Source organism: Toxotes jaculatrix, chromosome 17, assembly GCF_017976425.1.
Source record: "Toxotes jaculatrix isolate fToxJac2 chromosome 17, fToxJac2.pri, whole genome shotgun sequence".
NCBI classification, from domain to species: domain Eukaryota; kingdom Metazoa; phylum Chordata; class Actinopteri; family Toxotidae; genus Toxotes; species Toxotes jaculatrix.
In genome coordinates, this window is record NC_054410.1 from 10,830,655 (window position 1) to 10,846,505 (window position 15,851).

General features: G+C 39.2%; 1 protein-coding gene across 2 annotated transcripts; it reads left to right on the forward strand.

Moving 5' to 3' along the window:
- The first annotated feature begins 6,221 nt into the window (after nt 1-6,221).
- On the forward strand, nt 6,222-14,796 carry LOC121197354 (heterogeneous nuclear ribonucleoprotein Q-like). Of its 2 annotated transcripts, XM_041060931.1 has the most exons (12): nt 6,222-6,355; nt 8,231-8,390; nt 9,375-9,493; nt 9,719-9,826; nt 10,012-10,125; nt 10,415-10,591; nt 10,847-10,982; nt 11,400-11,605; nt 11,744-11,893; nt 12,013-12,134; nt 12,253-12,578; nt 13,258-14,796. In XM_041060931.1, the coding sequence occupies exons 2-12, from the start codon at nt 8,243-8,245 to the stop codon at nt 13,284-13,286; spliced, it is 1,635 nt and encodes a 544-aa protein (XP_040916865.1). In that variant the 5' UTR covers nt 6,222-6,355; nt 8,231-8,242; the 3' UTR covers nt 13,287-14,796. The 2 variants fall into 2 exon arrangements, with proteins under 2 accessions (XP_040916865.1, XP_040916866.1); XM_041060932.1 differs by lacking the exon at nt 8,231-8,390 and having other exon boundaries at nt 6,243-6,355.
- The last annotated feature ends 1,055 nt before the right edge of the window (nt 14,797-15,851 follow it).

The following is a 15,851-nucleotide window of genomic DNA, read 5'->3' on the forward strand; positions in this document are numbered from 1 at the left end:
ACAGGACGCCTTTGTATTTAGGACTTGTGCTTCAGTCCATCTCATTTTATACCAGTGCTCCTGGCAACTTTGTGGATTAGGTGAAACCTACCAACCTTATCAACGATCTTACTGACTCACTGACCACTTTGCTACCTTCCTCATAAGCCCTTTATGGCACAAACTGATAGGAACAAACCACAGAGAGTCAAAACATACTTCCATCATTGTTCCATCTTGACTATGCATGTAATCTCTGGGACTTTGTTACTTGGTAACTGAGGGTTGTTGTTATATGTCATGTCAAAGCAAAGGGAAGGTCATTAGTTTAGGATTTTCTTGGTCATTTTGGTTAACTGCTGTTGGACCATTTGGACTGGCCCAAAAGCGTTTTAATTATGTTTCTGAATTATGAAAAGCATCAAAATTTAAGCAGGATGAAACAGAAATATCACTTTTTAATGCAATGTCATCAGACTACCAGTCTCTGTCAAAAAAAAAAAAAGACATTTGAAGATGTCACATGCTTGTTCTGGAAAGCTGTGATGGGATTTTTAGTTTTTGATGTGTTTTGAACTAAACAATTAATTGATAAGAATAATTCTATGATATCTAAATCATTCTAATCTAAATAATCACCATGTGCAGTTTTACATCAGTGTGCAGTTTAATGTGGGGCTCTGTACATATATTAATGCAATTACTGTTTTGTAAAATGCATATTGGTTCCCAGTGTCAGATCAGCTATTTTGAACTCTTTAGTCTACTGGAAAACTGAAATGCTGACCATGTCTTCTTAGCTTTAGAAATAATATAGTTTATTTTAAAAAACATCAATAATAAATCTATCTACCAGTGCAATTCATTGTTTCAGTGCAGCACCACCTTAAAAGCTGGAGGACAGATGAATGGAAGAAGTTCTGAATAAATGGAAGGATATTTAATAGCTGTGAAGGAGTATCCATCTGTCCGCCTCCAACCTCTGAAATGTCAAGGATGAATATGAATTTATTTTGTATTTCATCTGTGTGTTTACTTAAGTACCCATGTCCTGTGTCCTTGGTTGTGCTGGTGATAAATCCTTGGCCTAAGACTTGTAATTCAACAAGTGTGGAAGACGAGATGTTAAATCACAGAGACGTTAAGGCTGTTTTTTTTTCTGGCTTATGTCATAGCATTTGTACCACTTCCCAAAATTATAACATTGACTTAGAAATTTCATTCCTGTTGATAAGACTGATGATTGTTGCATGGTTTGCTATTGCTTTGGCTGTACACCACACATAATTCTATTTACTTTAAACAAAATTTCTTGTCAATCAGATGTAATGGTCACACCAGCAGCATTATTTGCGTACATATGCATTTTCATTCTTACTTAAAAATACACTTTTAAGCTTGAAATCATAATCTCAAACATCAACTGATGAAAATAAGCTACGGTCACATCTCTCAAGATCTGACAGCTTTTTTTTTTTTTTTTTTTTTATCTTTTTGTGCTTATTTGCCTGGGTTTCTTATATAACATCAGACTTGGCTAGTGTCTAAAATAACTGCTTGAAATCATCATGGAGTTTACTGATGAGTGAAATGGTGTATCTGAGCCACATGAGTAAGTTTAAGAGATTGGAGATGTTATAAGATGTTTAAGATAACTGCTAGGAGACCTGAGTGGAGAGCTGTTGTGCATTAAAGTCACAGCAGTTAATTAAAAAAAAGTAAACCAGCTGAGAATGGAGGCACCAAAGATTAGTTCAAGGACATGTGCAGCTTTCCTCTTTCTCACTGACCTGCTTCACAGCCTCTCGAGCATTTATAAAGCAAAGCTTGCTGCTGTGTGTCTTAAGTTCTGCAGGTACAGCAGCATTGCCAGATGTTCAGATTCATGATTAGTGGAAGCAGACCTGAGATTTATTCTCTTGATGTTGCTTGTTTTCTGAGCTCTCTGCTTGTATTGATCTGGCAGGATGAGGATGAGCACCACAGGGATGTAAAGCCCCAGGTGTAGAGCACATGCTGTCGTGGTCATGCTTGATAAAACACTAGTCCGATATATTCTCAGGGGCTCTGTCGTCAATTCAGTCACTTTTGCTGCAGGGGATAGAGCAGATGAGAGATAGTGAGGTTAGCAGGTCATGTCTATACTCAGCAAGGCTCTGCACAGTTCAAAGCCAAGGTGATCTGTGTGGCATCACATAGGAAGGCTGCCAACAAGCCAGTGACAGTCTATAATTTTCTCCGTCATGAGGCTAATGTCTCCTGCATTTATTGAAGCAGTGAAAACAATGATGATGAAAATGAGTATGAACCACATCAAGTCCAGACATATTTGAGAATGTGACTCATTCCCAACTCAATACAGCAGAACTGAGAGGCTGGCTGAAGATGTCCATTAGATGAAAAAATTTCAACTGGCTGAGACAAAGCAACACATGGAAGTCACATCACAAGGCTGGTTTTCCTCATTGCTGGTAAAAATGAGAGAAAATGCATATTTCGCAATAAACTAACCAGAAGCTATGTGTACTTGCCTCCCAAATTTTAAAATGTCTCACTTCAGCCCAGTGTAACAATTCAGTGCTTCACCAGTTTATTGTAGTATCAGTTATACTAGTTTTCTGTATTAAAGGAACCCAAACCCAATATAGCATAAACAAACAAAATAAAAGGACCACAGCTGATCATGGCCAAATGTGGTTGTCAAACGTCTGGATCCTTTATTTATGTTCTTCAACTGTCTTCTTCTTCCACTGTCAATCGTTTTTGCTCCATCTATGCAAAGATTTTTTGCTCACATTGTTCAAAAAGATTTCTTTTTTTTTTCCTTAAAAGAAAGCATCAATTTGATGGGATATGTAATCTAACACTTTAGCTATATATGTAATTTCACATTGTGCACACAGGCACACACACTTATCCTCTTGGGGGGTGGAAGAACACACAGAGACATTCTGTCCACATGGTGGCATGAGAGATCTGTAATATAGAAATAATTATGGCCTTCAAGAGTTCGTGCTGGAGCCACAAAATAGTGGATCTGATGGTCATTCGAGGCTCTTGTACTACAGATATAACACGAGCAACAAAGCAGTTATGGTGAGAGATACACAAACATAAAGCACTGATGTTTGTGTAAATATGCATATCTAAGATAGTCAAATTAAAGAAATAACAAAAAACAAACACTAAAAATCTACCACTATATCAATCTGGTATGGAATAGCACATGTAGTATGAGTTAAAGATAATTTGATGTAAATAAACTCAACTCAACTAAAAACAAGTAAAAGCACAAGAAAATAAACTCAAGGGATAAAAATAAATGTGACAACCAATGGTTAAATTAAAAGACTAAGGCTGTGACATTAATCCAAATTAAAAGCCAGGTTTGAAAGGTAGGTCTTTAGTTTCCTTTAAAAAAATACAAATTGAATTTGCCTTTTTCCCTTATATCCAGAGGCAAAATGTTCCACAGTTTAAGGGCATAAAAACAGAAGGCAGCCTCATCGGTACTTTTATAGAACGCATACAAAATATTTAAAAGACAAGCTGTTGAGGACCTTAGTGATCTGGCTGGAACATAAAATGAAAGAAGATCCCTGATGTAGAGAGAAATAAGGCCATTTAAAGCTTTATAAACAAGAACTCTGAAATCAGTTCAAAAAGATACAGGAAGCCAGTGCAGTGTTTTAAGCAGTGGGGTAAAGTGATTACCCCACTTTGTCTTATGATTCTGGCCACAGCATTCTGGACTGGCTGTAGCTTTCTTGAGGTAAACCAGTAAAAGGGCAATTTCAATACAGCTAGTAATAAAACTGTGAATGAGAATTTCAGCATCTTCCTGAGCTAAAAGAGGTCTGACTTTGGCAATATTCCTGAGATGAAAAAAGGATGTTTTAACAACGTCGCACCCAAGATTATGGTGTGTGTTTCCTAGGACAACCAAACACTGAGTGCAATTTTTTTTTCTCTTTCTCCTTTGGGTTTTATTAAAATAATCTTTGAGAAGTTTTTTCCTCATTTAGTTTTAAAAAAGTTTTTACCCAATCATACATTGTGACAGGTCATAAGAGCATGCAGTGCATTGGGGTCATTTGGTGAAAAAGAGCTATAAGAGTGTACATCATAAGCATAAACTTAACTGACATGGAAACCTAACTACTCATTATAAGTAAACATACCTTTTATTAAGAGCTTTTTTTTTTACTTTGGGGGTCTTGGTAATCATTATCCCTTGATATAAGGTTTTTGGCATGAGCCTCTTGGAACAATGAACAGTGCTATTGTCATCCCATCCATTTTTCTGTTGTTTTTATCTGTACCACCATGAAAATAATGCTGATTTCAGAAACTGGACCTTCATTTGACTTTTTATGGCAAAACAAGGTCTCTTTTATAGCTCTAGCACAAATTTTGCAGACAGAGTTTTGGCTAACAACCAAAAACCTGCAGAAGACCTCTTTTACAGTCTTGGCACGTGCTGTCTATTAGTTTTAGAGCTGAATGCAAAAGTATTTACTTTTTCAAACATATTTCTTGCAGAAGAATATTTGCCTGTTTGAGGTATGTTCCCTGAGGAGTACTTAGTGGCATGAGTAGTAAACTTCTTGTTTGTCCCATAAATTCAGAATAGACATTATTATGAATTCCACCTGTAGAGCCGAAGTGTGAAACTATTTGTTTTATTCACTTTTTCAAAATACATTTATTTGTCTTGGTAATATTTTACTATCCTGTTACATTTTTTAAATAGTTATAGTTTATGTAAATGTAATTGTTAAGTAAGTTGCATGTCTTTGTGAAACATCTCGCAACACACCTTGGATTCAGTCTATGAAGCATACTTATCGATTCAGAAAAAGTGCCAAAACCCAAAGGGAATCATTCTGTAGCTCTATTCCTCAACACCTGTGCAAGTATTTCCTCAAACTCCTCCTCATCATCCAGCTGTTAATGCTTGATAACTGCAGGGGGTTTTGGAGTCAGTTACCTGTTAAAGTTTTATTATTTCAGCCTTGAGCCAAACAGTAAGCCCATGATTCACTGTGATCACTGCTGTGATGAAGATAGCAGATAACCAAATTCCAGTCTACTGCATTGAATTGTGACAGCAATATAACTGTATTGCAAATAAAATTCTCAAGAATCAGCACAAATGACAAATGATAATGACTGACATGCATTAACCTTTGATTATCCAAATATGTAAACCCAGAAACTGTAATGTAGAAAGATACCACCAAGTTGGATTTTACCAGTTTTTTGACCGAGCTTTGCAACTGACATAATGACAGCCCGTGCTGATGACAAATAACATTGCACATCATTTTAATGATAGAAGGCAATGCAACAAACAACATTGTTCACAATGTTATCTCTAATAATGTTTTAACAGATTTTTTGAAGAAAATTTTTTAATGAGATCCTGTTTGTAATGCATGCATGATGAGAAATTCAACTGCTCTTTCTTATCATAAAGTTGCAGAGAATCTTTTGCAAAATCAGTAAAAACTGATCAAAAATCAACATCAACACAAAAAAAAAAAAACTAAATCATTGCTCTTGTATTTGTTGAATCAAGCAAATGAGCATATTCTACACAAACACTCTTGACATAAGTAGCAGTGGTGTGTGTGTGCGTGAGTGAAATCCATGATAAGAGTGACACAGTGTGGTGAAAAGTGGGACCTACTTCACTTCCCAGTCAAGCACTCTGCTACATACTGTATACTGAAAGATACAAGTACATAATACAAGTACTGGTCTCATCGGGTTCAGCATATGCAGTTTTAAATTTAACACGTGGACTGACATTTGATAACATTTTTTTGACAACACTGACCATCGCAAAAAATCTGCCGTTATTATTATAATTGTTATTATTATGGTGTATTAGCGGTAGCATTTGGATATTAGCAAATTATTAATAATGAGTTATCTCACGTTTATAATTTATTGTTTTATTTCATTATTATGTACTTCTGTATGTAAGTTCAGCCCTGGTTTTTAGTCGTACTGGTTTCTGTAACAAGGCATGTCGTTGTTCTGTTAGCTAACACTTGTATTGTGTCGTATTCATCACATAAACAGAGCAGTTGTGGTGAAACTACTCATCGTTGGTAATGGTGATGGATGCTGTGGATGACCTGCTGCTCCACTGTAAAATGCATACAAGGCAAGCCCGTGCGAGGCTGTCCAAGAAACCCCATCGACGAGACAAAACTCGAGGCGTGAACGTGGCAGCCATTTTACATCATCAAGAGTGAATGACTGAAGCCGGACCAGTGCCGGGAGTTTTACACTTTTTCTGTCTTTTAAATATCACATTTATCTTCCTAAATAATCAACATTATACACGTTGGTGAGCCAGCGGCAGGTAGGGCGAATACTACTAATTGGTCACGTGATTGTTGCTTAATTGATTGCTAAAAAGTCTGAATCGTGCGGTGCTGTTTCAAACAATGTGGAAACTGGTGGTGGTTGGGAACGAGTTCTCCAGACCGGCTTTTTGAAAATGGACTCTTCCTATGTGGCGGCACGTTGACAAACCACGCATCTAGCAGGCTAAACCTTTAGCTCTCAAGGCCTCGATGAATCTAATTAAATTGAAAAGTCGTACTTTGTCAGTTTGGGAGGTTCGTACCGACAAATGACGATATAACAATGGCCTCACTGAAATTCCGTTCGAATTAGCATGCTAGCTGAAGCTAGCCTATTTTGACAGATCGCAGAATTGACATGCTCATTGTCATTGTATGCTAACAGCAGCTAGGTGGCAAAAGCCAGTTATATTATCAAGAATTAGCGATCATGCGTTACTACTTCACCATCTGACATTCTTCTTGCCTACTAAAACACTAACACAGATGCATTTATAGAAAATGCATACTAGCGCGTCATGTTATTGTCCCGATGAAGGTCCCTAGTTAGCATGACTCCTGTAACATTAGCTGTGCAAACTAGCCCGCTTGCTAGCCAGCTAGCCTCAACGTGTGCGAGTCTGTCCCTCCCCGCTAAATCTAACGCTGTCATAAACGTCGGATAAAACAATTAATTCCAAGTGATTTGTTAACGTTACAGATTAAAAATTCAAGGTTGATTTGTACAACAGATTTATATTTACTTTTAACGTTGCAGAAATGTTTTTAACCACAGAGAAAGCACGTGTTTACCGATATAATGTGATTGATTAGCAGGCACTACACGATATCGGTTGCACGATATCTTTAAGCTAATATTAGCCATTGGTAACGTTAGCTGAGTTACCGTTAGGCCAAATCAGAAGTTTGCCGTCCACGTTTTGCTGAGTCCAGCGTTGCCGGATGCAGTAATGTGATTAGAAAGCAGTTAGTTTGCTTTTTTGTCTAATATCTGTCAATACAAACAGAAGGGAAGCGACGATTGGGTTGGTCATTAACGTGATGGTTGGATTATCTACTATAGTGTCACAATTTGAGCTGCAAAAGTGTCAATAAACAGAAATGCTAAAGAGTGCATACTTGCTCACTGGTCAGCCACCGGAAACCGGGGCTCACTCTCTGATGGAGCACGTGTATCAGCTATCTAGCCTGTGCTGAAGTCAGCAGTGAGAAGGTAAGCTAACATGTAATTTAGAGACCAAAGCAAACAAGGCTTCTGCACCAGCAGCGATCAAGAGGGCTGAGATTCAGGCGTTAGCAAGTGAACTTGGCTCCATTTGCACAAACTTTTGAACCCAGAACAAACCAGAGTGGAAAATACTGCCACATGGACACAAACCTGGTAGTTCAGCTGTTTTTACACGATGTCATTTAATTTATTTCCGTGGGGGGGGGGGGGGGGGGGGGGGGGGGTTGGTATGTGTATTGTCTGTCTTGCGCGCAGTGTTCAAACATCTGTGTCAACTGCCTATATAAAGGTTTCTGGGCTTCTACCTCATGCAAGCTAAGAGCTGAAAGTGTTAAGTAAGGATAGTGAAAAGTCTCTAGACTGTAAAGAATGCGAATTTCTCTTGGGGATGAATAAAGTTTCTACCTATCTATCTAAGAACCACATAACCATGGTAACTTATTTTGCACGTTACAAGATTCCCTATTTTTTGAGAATTTGTGCTTAATTAAATGACATGCTGTGTTGAAATTGTGAATAGTCAGATTATTTTTTGTTTTTTTCAAATGATTTGCTTGACATGTCTGAGACTTTGCACTCTGGTGAACACATCCCAAGTCTTGCCCTTGACCCAGGATTAATTTGGCTCATTGCATTTACACAGATTTCTGGAGACATGGCCACAGAACATATTAATGGAAATGGTCCAGAAGAACCAATGGACACCTCTGCTGCAGTTACCCATTCTGAGCACTTCCAGACTTTATTAGAAGCTGGTTTACCACAGAAAGTTGCTGAAAAACTAGATGAAATTTACATAGCAGGTAAGGCACAATGAATATACTTGCATATTCAAATATGCAAATTTTTATGTTTATCAATTTCTTGCATGTACTGTCATTTTATCACCTTTTGAATGGGGGAATTGGGATCCTGAAGCAACTTTTTGTGGTTTCCTACCAAAATGGGTACTGCAGTGCTACAGAATATTAAATTCCACATTACTGGTGTGAAAATGTGTACATGATTGCATTTGCATTCCCAACATGGTTGCATGATCACTGGTGTCAGGGTGAATGAATTGTCCTTTCCGGGGAGTGTCTTGGTGAGCCTGTCCAATCTCTCCATTAATGTATATAGAATTTCCTCACATACCATAAAATCATTGCAGGGGAATGAATAGGTGTCATTATGATGTCAGCTACATCTTTAGCTAAATATGTGTTGCTTTGGTTAGATCTATATAAGTTTTTATGGGGCGAGCTGCAGGGACAAAATTTGGGGGGTCATTTTAGGACTTGTTTGGTGGGTCAGATCTAGAAAAGTACTGGTCTGGCCTTTTCAGCCAGATGGGACTGAGGCAGAAACAATGGCAGCAGCTGTCTGGTGTGTGGCTGCCTGGGACAGGTGACGGCCCCTCCATAGAGGAGAATGCAGACCAGCTCATTAGAATCTCCCAGCCACAGTATAGAGGGGCACTGGCATATCAAGTTGCAATGTCACATCTGTTGTGATTAGTTCTGCAAAAAACGTACTGGTTGGAGAGTAAAATGCAGCCTGACTGCTGAATACAGCTCCATTAGATTAGTGCGGTCCCACTCCTCTCCTAATTCTAATAATCATTATTTATCCATTACACTATTGAATAGATATTTGTTATGCAAAATGGCTCACAATTAAATCATTTTATTTTAATTTTTCAGTTGTACTGTAATTAGTGTGATTGAATGACAAGGTAGATATAAAAGCCTTGTCTTTCTTGTTAGTAGCTCATCATTTCCCTCTCTATGTTGTCCCCCTTCCTCCAGGTTTGGTGTCACACAGTGACTTAGATGATCGAGCGATTGAGGCTCTGAAAGAATTCAACGAGGAAGGTGCTCTGCAAGTCCTTTTGCAATTCAAGGACAGCGACCTCTCACATGTTCAGGTATACGTGTCAAACTGTTGGTGTGTTGTTTAGTTCACTTCTGATGCTGATACAAAGTGGGTGATTGTCCTCTGTGCAGTGTGATGTGCAGTGGTATTATGTAGTTAAACTGTGATTGTACAATAGCGTTTGGTTGTCTTATCTACAAGATGAATTCTCACAGTCTTGTATAACACACAATCAAAAGTTGTCCTAATGATGTGGACATTTTTTTTTCTATTTCAGAACAAAAGTGCCTTTCTTTGTGGCGTGATGAAGACGTACAGACAGAGAGAGAAACAAGGGACCAAAGTGTCAGACACCAATAAAGGACCAGATGAAGCCAAAATCAAAGTGAGTACTGGTACAACATTTAAAGATCATACTAAAACTGATTTTACACTTGGGATGTGCAGTACCTTTGGAAAACAACAGTATGTTATCTCTAGAACTGAGATGCGTCTTCATTAGATAAGGCATATTCATGACTGTTGATTAAACAATTTCCTTTTGACTTTGCCTTGTTTTCTGACGGTCAGGCTTTGCTGGAGAGGACTGGCTACACACTTGATGTGACAACAGGCCAGAGGAAGTATGGAGGTCCCCCACCAGAGTCTGCCCACTCAGGGGCACAGCCCACCATTGGTACAGAGGTAGAAAACTTCTCACCTTTATGTAACACCACTTAATGACAGTGCAAGAATGGTAAACATTTTTTTGCTTTCTATGTTAAGTTGGTTGTTGTAAATCCTTTACAAATGATGGTGTCCAAATGATGAAATGGAAATATCTTCTGTAGTAACCATGGTTACGCTGATAGTTTACCGCTAAGAGCTGACTGGATACCTTTTACTTAAATGCTACCCATAGCTTGTCTTCACTTTACATTTCAAATTGAAGAGTTGCTCTCATGCACCATAATCTTTCCTCTCAACCTGACAGATATTTGTAGGCAAAATCCCCAGAGACCTTTTTGAGGATGAGCTGGTTCCGCTGTTTGAGAAAGCTGGCCCCATCTGGGACTTGCGCCTGATGATGGATCCTCTCAGTGGCCTGAACAGAGGCTACGCCTTTGTCACTTTCTGCACTAAAGAAGCTGCACAGCAGGCTGTCAAATTGGTACGTTTACTCTACTACAACTGTGACCAAAAAGAGAGAGGGTCTGATGGGGTCCAAATACAAGACAGTAGCATTTAGTGAAGAGAACAGAGTAAGCTTTTGTAGCATACAATGTTAATAATAATTGAAACATTAAGAGGTATGTGAAATATTGTGGATAAGGATGTGAAATGGCAACCACACCAAGTTGTCATAGGCTCCAATTTGTTGACTCTTTTTGGTTCTGTACTTAAACTATCCTCCATCCTCCTGCAGTGCAACAACAATGAAATTCGACCGGGTAAACATATCGGCGTGTGCATCTCTGTGGCCAATAATAGACTGTTTGTTGGCTCCATCCCCAAGAGTAAAACAAAAGAGCAGATTGTTGAAGAATTTGCTAAAGTTACAGGTGAGTCAGTGCCATCCTTTGATTTCTGATTTGTTTAACCGCTCCATACCTATAATTTAAAATAGCTTCACTCTGCGTTTAAGATTTGTAATGCATCAGTGGATGAAGCTTTGACAGTAGAGATTTTTAAAGGATTTCCTGTTTGTGTCCAAATGATGACCTCATCACTATACTGAAGTGACTCATGTTACTATGATTGCTTACCGCTAAGAGCTGACTGGACACTAAACACAGAAAATCTAGTTTTTTGGTCTCATGGTCCAATATCTCTGAGTGACAGAAAGACAGTTTATTCTACACTGGTATAAAGTCTTAATTTCTCTTATTACCACTAAAATGAAACTATATTGAGTAAAGCTTCTTAACCACCTGCTGATTTTTTTTTTCTCCACCCTTCTCCTGTTTCTGTTTCTACAGAGGGTCTAAACGATGTCATATTGTACCACCAGCCAGACGACAAGAAGAAGAATAGAGGCTTTTGCTTCCTGGAGTATGAAGACCACAAGACAGCAGCTCAGGCCCGTCGCCGGCTGATGAGCGGCAAGGTCAAGGTGTGGGGAAATGTGGTCACCGTGGAGTGGGCTGATCCTATCGAGGACCCAGACCCAGAGGTCATGGCCAAGGTAAGGTACAGCGCAAGGTCATCAGTATCATGCTGTTAAGCGTATATATGGTCTGAATTTGTTTCCTCTCTGTCTCCTGCAGTTGTATTTGTTCCCTTTTCCACTAGAAACCTTAACCTTTTTTTTCCCTTGTTCTAGGTCAAGGTGCTGTTTGTGAGGAACTTGGCAAGCACTGTTACAGAGGAGATACTTGAAAAGGCCTTTAGTCAGTTTGGAAAGTTGGAGCGGGTGAAAAAATTGAAAGACTATGCCTTCATCCACTTCGAGGAAAGAGACGGTGCTGTGAAGGTATGGGGTAGGGGGAAAAAAACACTGTCTCTGGAATGACACAGAAGATATGCATCCTGACTTAAACTTGTCATTGCAGTGAGATTCATCATAGAATCTTCTCTTTTTCAATGTCACAGGCGTTGGCTGACCTCAATGGGAAAGACCTTGAAGGAGAGCACATTGAAATCGTCTTTGCCAAGCCCCCTGACCAGAAGAGGAAAGAGCGCAAAGCCCAGAGACAAGCCGCTAAAACACAAATGTAAGAGAGAACAATGCAGCTCAAACTTGTGACTTTTTAGCTACACAGTTACCATGTTTCAATGTTGATGTGAAGGGGGAAGTCAGAATTTATCTTGAGCCTGTTTATCCTTTTTCAGGTATGATGAATACTATTACTATGGGCCTCCCCACATGCCACCACCCACAAGGGGCCGAGGCCGAGGCGGACGGGGAGGTTATTCTTACCCTCCTGATTATTATGCCTATGAAGACTATTACGATTACTATGGATATGACTACCACAACTACCGGGGCGGCTATGATGACCCGTACTACGGCTATGATGACTTCCAGGGGTCTGGGAGAGGACGAGGAGTGAGAGGAGGGGTCCGTGGCGGTGCCAGTCAGACCAGAGGCCGCGGTGCTGTTACACCGAGGGGCCGGCTGGGTTTCTCACAGCGAGGAGGCCCTGGAACAAGCAGAGGTAAATGAAACATTTCACAATGTAATACTGTTGGTTTCAAAGTGGGTAAAATCGAATTAGTCACACAGTGGTGACTAATAAAGCTCGACCTTGCTCTTCCAGATAATCACTGTTCTGTTAGAACTTGTTATGTGGCTCGCTTTATTTTGAGACAGTGATTTTTAGAAGTCTTGAAAAATGACTACTCAGTCTTAGTGTCAGTATATTTTCTGATGCCGAGGTTCATTTGTCAGAGCGCAAAGTTCAGAGGTATGGCATGTTTGGCAGGGCTGCAGCACATTCAGAAATGAACGCAGCTCTAGTTGGGGAAATGTTGACAATGACTTCTATGATGCAGGTTTTGAAATTATGCTACTGATGATCAGAGGGCTGCACAAAAAAGTACACACACCTTGCCTATAAATTTAAAAAGTTACACCTGCTTATTGGCCTCATAACTAATCCCTGACAGGTGTCATCTTTCAGAGCAGCCAGTCAGCTTGTTGCCGCCAGCAGACAAAGGTCATTCACAACATACTATATTTTCAAGAAGGCCAGCTGAGTCCAACCCCAGTGGCAGAACTCTGACTTCCATCTAAATTTCGTGGAATTTCATTCATCTGTCAGTGTGCTGATTGATGGGGAATGCATGCAACGTGGGTTCCTCATGCTAATTTTATCTTTGCTCTCATTGGTCCAGCAGGGAAACGGGGCCGAGGGCGGTCCTGACCTGTCACAGTGGATACTGACTTGATGTGTGGGGTTAACACCGTAAGCTGCAATGGATGTTGAAACAAAAAAAAGAGCACGACAAAAAGGTCCAATGATATTCCAGCCTTACAGAAGAAGCATCGCCCCTCCCCCCCATGTTTTTGTTTTTTCATTTTTTTTTTCTGAAACTGCCACCTTAAAAATACGACCGGAGGATTCTGAATACTCGCCACAGCCTCTTTGCCCCGAGTCCCTGTATCCAGCCCTGATATACAGGGCTCAATGTATTGCCCTTACAATCTACCCCTTCCCTGTCCCTGAACATGCCATTTTTTAAATAATTATTGAAGAATTTGCACTTTTTTAAGTTCTTAGGTTTGAAGTGGCTCAAAGGAGCTTGATGCTATTGTATATTTTTGTGCTAATCGCAATTTTTATTGTCGGAATATCCATGTTAATCTTAATCGTTTGATCTGGATGTTTGAAAGAGAACATTTGCAGGTTTTTAGGGTGTACCCACCTGGCATGGATAAGTCAGGCATTCCAGGAAAGTGGTTCTTTTCAGAACTTGTCTTTAAAGGGTTGGTTGACTACCTCAGTACAGAGGACTAAACTACCCGGCCTGTACTGTAAATAGGGAAACTATATTGATGAAAGCAGGGCTTGTTTTCATACAAAATATGCACAAGAGCTGCAGCGCAAAAACGATGTACTTAATGTAATATAGTCATTTTAGCTGCAGCTCTGACACTGCAAACAGTCAAACTGGGCATGCAAAACAATCTCATATGATGAGTCTGAACAAACCCTGCTTTTATCCTATTTTGAACTGAATTAGCCGCCTTGCTTCTTCAGAGTATGTAGTTACTGGTTGTATAGTTTTTCGGATAAAATGTTACTTTTCTAAAGTCTTCAATATCACAGGCATCCAACTGCCTTTGATTAAAAAAAAAAAAAAAGTAAAAAACAAAAATAAAGCCCTGCAGTGTCCCTTTTGTGCCACTGTATTATTCCAGTGGGTTTGTTTTTTATATTGATAACGATACATTTTCAAACAACTTCAGAATAATGTTAAACAACCTAATCTAATCCTTCATCATGTAAGATCATGTTAATCTCAAATGATCCCTTCCCAGCTCCCAAGACAGCAACCATGTAGATCTTTCGAGTTAATCTTGATGGACAACTGAATTGCCATATTGCCCAGCCAGTGAGCAGGTGTGCCTAACGTTAGCTGCTATGATTTGGTGAGGGATCATAGTCACATAGTGGTAGAAGGGATACTGCAGTGAATGATTTCTATTTCCAGGTATAGCAAAAAGGAAACTGTGCTCTTCAATCCCGGTTTTCTATACAGTTAACTCCCTCAATAAAATCATAACAACCACCTTTTGAAAAAAAGATGTTAGCAGTTTTAAACTATTGTTGGTGGCCAACAACGTTTTTTGCATTCCTGCAAATAAATTGTTTTATACTGTAAAATGGAGGTGAGTGTAACTTATTTTTGTAATAAAGTTTTTGATTTCTATCTGTGTCTTACTCTTTGGATAAATTCCTCACCAGGTGTAAATGCTCTGCTGTTAATTGGCAGGTGTTTGGAGATAGAGTCTGTCTTTGAAACTACCTGTTTTGTATTTGCTTTGATTGATTTTTAAATTCCTCTTCATCTGATGTGAAGAAATACAAATTAATGTTAACCTTTCTGGTTAAAAACTGTTTTCTATTCAGTGCCAGCAACGCCAGGGGGAAAAAAAGAGAAAACATCACAGACTTTGCTCAGAGCAAACATTTGCAGTCAAAGCAGGAAAATCACAGGTGGATCTAATGTCTTTGTTCCCAATTAGGTGTCCCAGCAAGCCATTCAAGTGAGACATCATGTACAACACTGGGCCCTTGAAGCAGTAAGAACAAAATTGAATATCGCTATTCATTACACCTTTATTTTTCTGGTTTGTCATTTCCAATCGAAAGGCTCTATTTTAAGTAATAACTAGACCCGAAGGCAATTTGGACCAGTTATTTGACTCCCATGGGTGGACAAGCGTGGCTGCCCTAAATAATACAGCTTGGGCCTTCAGATGTTCTGTAATTGTCTTAATACACACATATGGTGGAGAGCAGTTTGGTCTTTCAATGAATTTCTTAAACTTTATTAATTCTTTATAGTAAGCAGTTGCTGTCTAAAATGTTGACTGTTAGCACGGGGATTTTGATGTTTTAATTTAACATGTCTCTAGTCGCACTGGAGTCTTGACCTACTAATTTGTAAACAGTGTTATGCTATAACTATACTTAGGAGCCGTAAGTACTTGAAATAAGTTTCTGACTAATAGCGGGGATGGCCCTGAAGTTTCTTTACCCAGTGCACCAAACGCTCAGCGGAGTTGTTTATCACAGTTATTAATCTGAGTGCAACCAAACAGCAGCGACGTGGCTACTATAGCGGAACTAATTAATTGGCGGTTTACCCGAAGGTTGTTGTAACGTTAGCAAACAAAAGAAAAAGAAAGACATAATTATTGATCACGCTTTTCACTCTCCCTGTGTAGTTTTTTATATAGTCACTGCTAGTTTTTAACCATA